This window comes from Lactuca virosa, chromosome 8 (assembly GCF_052849685.1).
Source record: "Lactuca virosa cultivar CGN04683 chromosome 8, Lactuca_virosa_CGN04683_v6, whole genome shotgun sequence".
In the NCBI taxonomy this organism is placed as follows: Eukaryota; Viridiplantae; Streptophyta; class Magnoliopsida; order Asterales; family Asteraceae; genus Lactuca; species Lactuca virosa.
Window position 1 is genome coordinate 16,780,177 of NC_136433.1, and position 10,790 is coordinate 16,790,966.

The following is a 10,790-nucleotide window of genomic DNA, read 5'->3' on the forward strand; positions in this document are numbered from 1 at the left end:
TTATCTCCTTTTAACAGAAAATTGAACGAACATATTTTTTACTTATAAAAATAAATGAAATTCTCCCATGTAAAATAGATTTTCTTACTTTTCAAAAATCAATATTTAAAATTTTATGTTACTAATCATAATTAAATGGATGAGCTATTTTATAAAAACGAATTTTTAATTTTAAATAAGCAGAACATGTTATTTATTTATTTATTTTGAACAACATGTTATTTATTTATAACCTTTGTTATTTTATAAAAAAAAAACTAACCAAAATATATAGCTTCCAATATAATATGCACTTGTCAATCCTATTCCATCTCTCTTTTTTTAGTAGTTTGAATAAAATAAAGACACTTAATTAACGGATATGATTGTTTATTTATAAATGCTAACAACTCTTTATTACTAATTTAAAATAGTATTCTTTTTTTATTTTTATCAAATAATAAGGTATATTTTTGTAGCATAAGCTTTTAATTAAAGAAAACCCTTACATATTTTATACTATTATAAAAATATAAACATTGATTGATTCTCTGTTAATAAGTCAATCTTGACGATAATTCGAAATATTAATCCATGAAAATGATATTGTCATTCTACATATATTATGTCATCATTTTTTATGATTCTCAAAAATTCAATTTATGATTTTTTTTTAAGTTGTGAATAACTGCCGTGTGGTACTATACAGTTTAATATAAACTGGAATTTATTTATGATAAAAAGTATTTTATTCTTATATATCAATCTAATTAAATGAACGAAAAATTGCAGATCCTTCAATTTTCCTTAGCAATTTAACTTAATTTAATTTTTTTTTTTTTTTTTTTTTGCTATTTTATTGAATTTTGGAGAAGCTTAATTTATGTTTTTTTTTCCTACTCGCACTAGTAATAGTGCTACTCAAAATTAATTGATATTGGAATTAGAGATTTAATTGCGCAAAATGAAAGCTTGGAAAAGCTTTGTAAGTTTGTAACTTTGTATGGCTGTTATACAATGGGCTGAAGCCCACTTTTAGGAAAATATAGCTTTTGGTGCAATGACAGAAATCTGCGAAGGAGGGGCCCTGTTCACCGTGCATCATTTAGAGCCGCATAAAAACATCGGTTTCGAACCGGACCTGAAAAAAGATAGAGACCGAACCGTTATAAAACGAGACCGGTCCGAAAAATCGGACCGTTTCGAAACCGGTCAAATAAAAACTGGACTGTTCCAAAACCGACACAAGATCGGTCCGAGACTAGTCTTAAAAAAGACCGGTAACTAAAGTTTATAAACATATCATTTTTGTGGTAATTACATAAATTTTAATCACACGTTATCTAATTTCTTCCCTTTTTTTCTTTTGCTAAACTCAAGTATATCATTTTTAATAAATCTTAATATATCATTTTGGTGTTAATCATAATTAAAAAACTCGAAACATAAATCCAAAAATCGAAAAAAAAACAGAAACCAAACCAAAAAAAACCTTGAAACCGAACCGAAAAGGACACAGAGAACGACCGCGAGACCAGGCAAAAAAAGACCGAGACCGGTCCCAAAAAATAGCGGGCCTAAAAAACTCGGCTCGAGACTTCAAACAGAAATAATACAGATGAGAACATAAAATTATGCATAATTAATCAACATTCTTTTAGGGTGTTTCAAATTAAACAACTTATGTTTTTTACTATATAAATGTTTATTAATTTAACCAATATCAAAACAGAGTTTTATGAAAAATGTTTATATTAACTTACCCAATAGTAAAACACAATAAGCTGATAAATTGATTTTAGTGTAACAAATTTTGCTTATACGTGTAAAATAACCAAAAAAAAAAAAACATCTTACATATTATTAACTTTTTTTAGTTTCTTAAATATAATTTATCTCATTTTATAATTATATTATTAGTAGAAAATTAATATTAATACCATCGGAAAAAATAAGTTTTGCAAGTGAACATAATTAGAAAATAAATCTAGAGCGAAATTTATAAACTCATTATATGATTTGATGATTACAAATAGATATAATACGGGCTACGAGGCCAACACACCAAGAAACAAATAATCCATTACAATTTAACTAGTAATATTCGATTTTCAAAGCTTTCCGCTATATATTTGTAATTTCAACAATGCAATGCACTAACTTTGAAGAAAGTTTGCGTCGTAAATAATAAAGAAATAAAGGAGTTCGTCATATGTATAAACTAGTTTAGATTTAGTTTTCATGTCTTTTTGGTCCTTCTTAATCTGCTCTCTTTCTCCTTCTTGTCTGCTCTCCTTTTTCGTTTCTATCTGGTTCTTCCTTTCTCCTGCGAGTTCTTCAGGTTCTTTTTGGTTAGCGAAGGCAAGGCACCAAAGGGGTTAAGGTTTTAGGGTTTGCTAAGGTTGAATGAAATAAGGAAGAAAAGGTATCTGCACTCTAACTCAAAAGAATCCCATGCCCAAATTTTGGTTTTTGACACAAAGGCCCCTAAGTCTTATTAGTAGTTTTTCAATTTATAATATAGGGTTTTAATGTAATTTTTTATTAATAAAATGTTTATTTAAGTTTAAAATTATGTTTTTTTATTTAATCTAATTAAAAAAAAAACAAAAAAAAAACTAACAAGATAAATAAAGTGGATTGGTAACCATTTCCAAGGGATAGTGGTTTGGTAGTGAATATGTAGTGGAGATGACGTGACGCATAGGTGACAACACTTTTCTAGTGAGTTGGTGGTGACCATACCATTTACCCTTACCATTGAACTTGTTTGAAATGTTCATATTACATCTTTATTGTCGATTGGAATAGGTAACATAGTTTAGGTTTTGTTCACATTTAGTACCTTGAGTTTTTTGTCCACATATTACCATTGAACTTATTTGGATGGTTCACATTACATTCTTATGAATTTGTTTTGACTGTTCACATTACATCTTTAATTCCTTATGACATGAAAACTCCAGTCATCTTCTATGTTACCATTGAACCATATTTCTATTTAGCCCGTACGAAAGGTGTTCAGTTTGAGCCTGATACTACTGAATCTTTTATCTTTTTTAAACTATTCATAAATTTTTTTGTATGAAGTCGGAATGACATGATTTTTTTCAGACATAGTTTACTGTGTGTACTTCATTTTAGATATATAAACATCTTATTTGTTTACATATTTATTAAGCTACATGCTTTGATTCATAGGGTATAAAAGTTGAATTGTTTACTGTTTCAGAAGCATTATGAATTTATCTTCTTCTTTAAACTACCATAACTCGTTTGTTTGAAGTCGGAATGACATGCTTTTTTGTACAATATGTAGTTTACTATTAATACTTCATTTTAGACTATAGAAACACCTTATTTTGTTATATATTGATTGAGTTACAGGCCTCGAAACACAAGGTATCAAAGCTGAATTGTGCTTTATATCAACATCATGCACAATCGTCCCCTATTCTTTAAGTTGCCATAACTCCTTCGTTTGAAGTCAAAATGACATGATCTTTTTTTCAACATTTAGTTCATTGTTTGTACTTCATCTTAGTCTAACCGGTTCCTGGTTATCTTTGTTTCCAAACACCAACATTTGTTGTAAATATTCATCTAGTTTTCTCATCATAACTCAAATAAGATACATAATGATTCAATAAAGAAAAAATGCATATTGAAAAATTATTAATATTTTGATTCAAGTCACCATAACAAAAACATCTTCTCATGATTTTAGTTATATGACTTCATCACACAAAAATTTGACAACAAAGAACACCAAAGTGTTCAAACACACGATCATGATAATATTGTATTAACTCTTTTATGTTTAGAAAACATGGTGATTCTTTTATTTGTCCAAGCTTATCAACATTTTTTTGAAAATTTTCACAAATTATCTTAGTTACTTGAAAAAGAATTTGATCATTTATAATTTTTATTACTATGACGTGTGAGAAAGTCCAATTTTGAATGACTCTTTTTATGTTCTTAGAATCTTTAACAACGTCATCTCTATTACTTGTGAGAATCTTGTTTACTAAAGTTTGATTATCTAATTCAACTCTCATATTTGAAAGTTCTACTACTTTTGAGTAAGTCTCTAATAACATTTTGAAGATCAAGACATAAATAATCAAACATATTTTCCTTTACATTATCAAAGTAGTTCACATATTTTTAAACTTGATACATAGTGGAGGGATCCCAATTTGATGTTGAGTTGTTTTTAATATGTTGGACTGGATCATGTTCGAATGTGCTTGAGCGTAACTAATTCTTCACCTTTTTTTCATAAGACATATATCCTTCCTCTATACTTTCTGATGTATCAATTTCAACTTCCTAGTTTTCTTCTTTTGCAAATAACACCTTAAATCCCAAGTTTTTCCTTTTCAATGAAGTTGCCAGTCTTTTGCATTTAACTCCATATGATCTTCCTTTTGCCCGATCCTCTTTACCTTACAACTATCTGCGAAGTGCCTAGTTTCTCCATACTTAAAGCATGGGTGGAGGACGATGAATGGAGGCAAAAAACTAGATGTGGCAGTGATCGATCTTCGACTCAGCGATTGGGGGGGGGGGGGGATTCGGTGTCGACCATTGTAGGAGAGATGCACTAAATGCATGTGCAACGACATGTTTCTTAAGAACTGTAGAGAAAAAAAGTGTTTTTAAGAAAGGGTTAGGGTTACAAGATATCTTATGAAATCAGACTGATCAAGAGGTTTACGAGCGGGAACAACTAACCTTCACCATCACTGATTCTCTGTTTTATTCTAGCAACTCCTACCGTTGTTCGACGAGTTGGGAGCTGATTTAGTGAGATTACCATGATATGAGAGCTGATCTCTCGGATTGAAGTTGGAACCTCTTATTGTTTTCCAACTTTGTGCATGGGTGAATAAGAGTGAGGGCGGAATGGGTATTTAATGTAGGTATACCACCTATTATTACCTTGGTGCCCAAGGTATGAACTAAACAAAGAAGAAGAAAAGAACAAGAACGAGGAATTACTTGGTGAACTTTATTGCTGGAAAAAGTTAACTTAAACAACCTAAATATTAACCTTATTTGTACTAATAAAACTAGACTCCCACTCTAACACAAAAACTGCATAAGAGGAATGTTTCCTAAAATACCCCTAGAACTAGAATTGTCCCAGATTTCCTCTTGTGATAAACCGATTAATCCAACAATCACCCCTTAATCGGTTTTTCCATGCCTATCACTTACAACTGTGTTTCTCCGCCATTAACCATTGACGAACACCACCACATCCACATCATTTATTCACTGTCGACCTACCGGCTGCTTCACCTGCAAAACTCGTTGCAACCGTTGCTTTAAGCAACACCATGTTTAACATTTGAATACCGAGAGCCACCTGTTATCATCATCACCGAACCACACACAATCTTGTTGTACCTTGTTCCAACAACCCATTTTACCAAGGTAGCAACCATCACGATTCTCGACCTTTCCCGGACACTCGACCTCTACCTGGGTCACGTCCAAAGTCCTCCATACCTTTTGATTGTTCACAACACACGTAACATGTACCATGTCATCCTGTTGGACACGTTCATTACCATCTCGACTTTTTCCGGATCGACGACCTCTTCTTTGGCAACATCCAAAGCCACCCGATTTGAACTTCCATCGCCATAATGTTCACAACGTGTTGTTTGTCCATTCCTTTCTTGTCTTGACAGCCATACCTTTGCTGATACATTATATTCTGAGAGATTCTTCATTCTTCCACCGAACACCCTCGGTTCAACCTTCTCGCATATGCCGTGTGCATCCATAATCAACTTCACTTTGACCGCCCACACCGGATAATTCGTTGGAGTCAAAACCAGAACTTGATACGTCATCGAACCTCCTTCTTTAACCATCGACATCATATTCTCTCTTTTGACAACCCCGGCCTCTTTAATCAAGCTTGTTCCGAGAGTACTATTCCACCGAACAACAAGACAAGTTCACAATTACCTTTACCGTCTTCCGTCACCCGCAAAACGAACCAAATCAAAGCCACCCGCTTTGACGTCTTCTCGTCCGTTGATTTCGTGCCTTCGATTAGTCTCTCTCTACCTTAGAACAAGTCCGATCAAGAAAAATCGGGGCTGCTGTTGAGATGCTTCAACTCGCGCTCAAAAACAATCCACACCCTATTAAACCGAACCCGGATCCTGCTGCGTTTGCCCCGCAGCGAAAAGCTACAGTTTTCTTGAAACTGACTCTCAAACCGGCCGCCCTACGCCTTCACGAGCCCTAGACTCTGATAAGTGTAGGCATACCACCTGATATTACCTTGGTGCCCAATGTATGAACTAAACAAAGAAGAAGAAAAAAACAAGAACGATGAATTACTTGGTGAACTTTATTGCTGAAAAAAATTAACTTAAACATCCTAAATATTAACCTTATTTATACTAATAAAACTAGACTCCTACTCTAACACAAAAACTACATAAAAGGAATGTTTCCTAAAATACCCCTACACCTAAAATTGTCCTAGATTTCTTCTTGTGATAAACCGATTAATCCAACATTTAATAGATTAAAGTTTGAATCCAACATTTAATAGATAAAAGTTTGAGTCGGAAAACAAAAGATGAGGTTAATATAAGGACATGTAAAACTATTTTTCATTATAGAGTATTGAGTATTGATATTGATAAATATACACAATTTGATTATAAAATTAGAACAAATTACACGAATGGTCCTTTAGGTTTTGTATTTTTCCCTAAAGTAGTCCCTACAAAACTTTTTTCCATCAGATGGTACCTACGGAGCAAACCTTGCACACAAATGATCCTTATAACTAATTCTGTTAACAGATTCTGCTAAGTGTGTGTGAAAAGACAAAAATGCCCTTTGTTTTTATTTTTTTTATTTATTTTGTTAATTTGAAATTAAAAAAAACGGGGTCCTCTCTCTCTCTCTCTCTCTCTCCCTCTCTCTCTCAAGAACTGCCACCAACATTTGTTGAATTTAAATATATTTTTTCCAAATCTGAAAGAACAAAATATTTCATTTTTTCTAAACTCAAACTCAAGAACAACTAGTTTATATTTTTCTGATCTGCAAACTAAAACTCAAGAACAACCATATTATCAAATTTTTAACAACAATACATTATTAGATCTGCAAACCACAGATCTGAAACTCATCCACATATAACTCAAGAACAACCACCACTTTTTGATGAATTAACATAACTTTTTAAAATCCAACGAACAAAACAATCCATTTTTCCAGATATGAAGAATATCACATCCCATTTAACAACAATACATTTATAGATTTGTAAATCCTTGCCTTCTTAAAAAAAATCATAAAAACAACAATGATATGAAAATTCGTATCCTTCTCGTAGACAAACACTGCCCAAATGCACAAAAAGATGAAGAAAACGAAAATCATTCAAACCTTAACTAAACCAGAACCTCTCTCTCTTTCTCTTTGGCAAGTTTCTCTTCCGAATCTCAAAAGACGAAGAAGGGAGGTCCGAGCTCCGACAACGAACAGATAGAAGACACACCAATCGATGAACATATCTGAAGTTGTTCAACATAACAGAAAATGTACCAATCTATATGCACATCAACGAAGACTTACAACCACTACCCGAAACCCTAATTTTGCCGCTAACGGAAACCCTAATCCTTCCGCCACTATATCAGTCGGTGGAAAAGAAGCTTGAACAGAAAAACGACGACGATGAGACACTGATGAAGTAGATCTGACAATGAAACACCAGATCCTTCGAGATCTGACCAAGACGAACCAAAAATAGTTCGAAGGAAAATGAACCAACGAACCCTAACACGATCAATTCGAGTCCGATGAAGCAGATCTATGACAGTTTGGGAACGACGGCGATGGTCTCCGACGAAAATGGTGTCCGACGAAATGGGCTTCTTCGGCGATTTTTTTTTCTTTTTTTTTGTCAACAATGGAGAGAGAGAGAGAGAGAGAGAGAGGGAGGGGGAGAGAGGACCCTACCTTTTTTTATTACAAATTAACAAAATATTAAAATAAGTATAAAAAAGTAAAAACAAATGGCATTTTTGTCTTTTCACACAGACTTAACAGAATCTGTTAACAGAGTTAGTCATAAGGATCATTTGTGTGCAAGGTTTGTTCCGTAAGTACCATCTGAGGGAAAAAGTTTCGTAGGGACTACTTTAGGGAAAAATACAAAACCTAAAGGACCATTCGTGTAATTTGTTCATAAAATTATAAGAAATGTGCATTGAAGTATTTATTGAGAAAACAAACAATTTGCTTAGCGTGATTGATCATAAATGTTCTTTTTCCTCGAATGGTTTAAAATAACATTCTTTAATGGTGTATAACTACACATGTGTATCACTACGTATACAAAGTTACATACATGTCAAACATGATCATTTTCCTAGAGTTCCACCTTCTCCGGCCACCGCCATCTCCGTCTCCGCCCTCGCAGCCTCCTCTCTGAACTTCTTATAAATATCACTGGCATAAAATTTTCTAGTCCTAGCCACCAAAATAAGCGAAATTAATGCACCAAACACAGTAGCCCCAGTTACGATCAGAAACGCCGTCTTAAAACACCCAACCCCAACACAAGTTAGATCCTCACCCTGCTTTCTGATCAACCCCAAGGCTCTCATCTGCCTCTCCGCCTCCCTGTCATACAAGTTTCCGGCTACCTTCACGTTCAGCAAATACGACCCGATTGGGCTCGCCACTGATCCGAAATTGTACAATGTTGAGTAGTATTTCAGTCCAAAAATCTCTGATATGATCGCAAAAAGCAACGGCCACTGTGCTCCAAAGCAAAATCCAATTATCACTGACGCAAAATACAGTGAATTCGGGACTCCGAATGCGATTAGAAGGTGGCCAATACAAGATAAGACCAGGGTTAGTGTTAGCATCAAAGGTCGAGGGAAGTTGTACTTTTTTAGAAGGATTTCGGATGCAAATCCGGCAACTACTCTACCGAGGTAATTCCATATGCTTACGAGTGAAACGAAGGTGCTAATGCTTCGAGTTGGGTAGTGGAGAGATTCCCCGATTTGTCCTAAGTTGTCGATGGCGGTTAAAGTGCCACCAACGCCACAAATCGTCGCTAAAAATAGGATCAACATGTCAATGGAGAAGAGTGCTTGGAGAATCGTGTAGTCCTCTCCTCTGTCAGGTGGTCGGAATACATTCTGGAAGCATGTTGTTTCTTCTTTTTGCTTCTGAGGTGGCGGCGGCGGTGGTGGTAGTACGATGGTGGTAGATGGTGGAATATGATCTGTAACGACTTTTATTGGAGACGGATCATTTAACGATGCTCTCTTGTTTTTCCAGGTCTTATATTCTTCTCTTACAACAACCGCCAGTGGCAGAAAGAGGAGGAAAACAACTACGGTGGCGCTACCATAATAATCTGACCGAGGAAATTGGACGCGGTTTTCCACTATAATGATTATCATTAAAAATCCGGCGAGGCCAAGAGATATATATAGAAGATCGTAGAAAACTTTGATCTCGTCCGATTGTCGAACCACCTTCATGATTCGGATTGTACGTACAAATACAACAGAAATAACAGCCGGGAGCCATGCTATGAGCAAAATGAGAGATCTTTTGTCATCACCATAGATAGCATCGTAAATTTGAGTGATAATGGCTCCACTGAGGCCGACGTATCCCTTGAGAAGCCCAAGCACCACCCCTCGGCTCTCTGGGAAGTTTTTTACACATGTTACTAATGCTCCGGTATTGGCAAACGATTGTGAATTCGCACCTACATGAAAAATATCAAGTTAATATCGATTTATATATCAATAATAATACAAAAAAAAAAAAAGACTTTTTTGTGATTTGAATCATAATTAAGAAACTAAATCTCACCTATACAAATATACAAACACATTTGCCAAACAGTTGGTTTGGAAATTCTTTGGGTGACACCTAACCAAATCATGAAATACCCAAAAAAATTGAGTACTGATCCGACGGAGAGGACAAACCATGGCGGTGTAACCTCAGCAATAAGGCCGGCAAGTACGCCGACGTTGGCTCCAAGGTCTTTGAAAAAGGAGAGCAGGTTGAGGGTGCTTTGGTCGTATCCTAAGGATTGTTTGATCTCTTTGGAGTAGAGACCGAACATGTAGGTGGCGCCGGCGGCGGACATGATGAGGAAGGAGGCAAACACCATAAACCACCGGCCGTTTAGGATTTGGAGAGTGAAGCTGACCATTTCTGGCCGGCCGCCGATCTTGGCCGTCGCCATCTCTAGAGACTACTTAGGTAAGATTCTGTTGCTCTAGTTGTGGTGTATTTGTGAGCTCGAAAACAAAACGTGGGGACATTATATAGAAAATGGCAGACTGGAGAGAGTTGACTATAAAGATTTCTAAATGAGGTAATTATCATCTGAAAATTTGAAAATAGACCTGTATTTAAGGATTTTTTTTATCTTTGAACAGGGTTGATATTTAAATTATAGATATTTTCAAATTTTAATATATTAGTTTAGTCGACTAATGCTAATTTATAAAAGATTAAATTTCAGAAATGGTCCTTATTGTTTGTCAAATATTGCAATTTTAGTCGGTTTTTAATTTAGGGAAAATGACACAAATGCCCTATTAAATTTCTAGGGTTTACTCTTTTAGTCCCTAAACTATTTTCGTGGCTTTATGAGGGAACGAAGTTGTTTTTGTCGGGTCGATTACGTCCTTTTGGCCAAAGTGAAGGGGTCATCCGGTTACCCCTTTGACAAATTAACATTTTGTTGACCAATTTCCACATATTGACTTTGAATT

General features: G+C 34.8%; 1 protein-coding gene across 1 annotated transcript; it reads right to left on the reverse strand.

Moving 5' to 3' along the window:
• Positions 1-8,281: 8,281 nt before the first annotated feature.
• On the reverse strand, positions 8,282-10,321 carry LOC145134153 (Major facilitator superfamily protein). Its single transcript, XM_079069046.1, has 2 exons — positions 9,874-10,321; positions 8,282-9,766 (listed from the first exon to the last, which is right to left on the reverse strand). The coding sequence occupies exons 1-2, from the start codon at positions 10,253-10,255 to the stop codon at positions 8,394-8,396; spliced, it is 1,755 nt and encodes a 584-aa protein (XP_078925172.1). The 5' UTR covers positions 10,256-10,321; the 3' UTR covers positions 8,282-8,393.
• Between the last annotated feature and the right edge of the window lie 469 nt (positions 10,322-10,790).

Excerpts from the sequence above, each read along its gene's own strand:
- LOC145134153 (XM_079069046.1), bottom strand. The coding sequence starts at position 10,255 with ATGGCGACGGCCAAGATCGGCGGCCGGCCAGAAATGGTCAGCTTCACT. Across the intron at positions 9,767-9,873 it reads GTGTTTGTATATTTGTATAG|GTGCGAATTCACAATCGTTT; the intron begins GTGAGATTTAGT and ends TTTTTCATGTAG.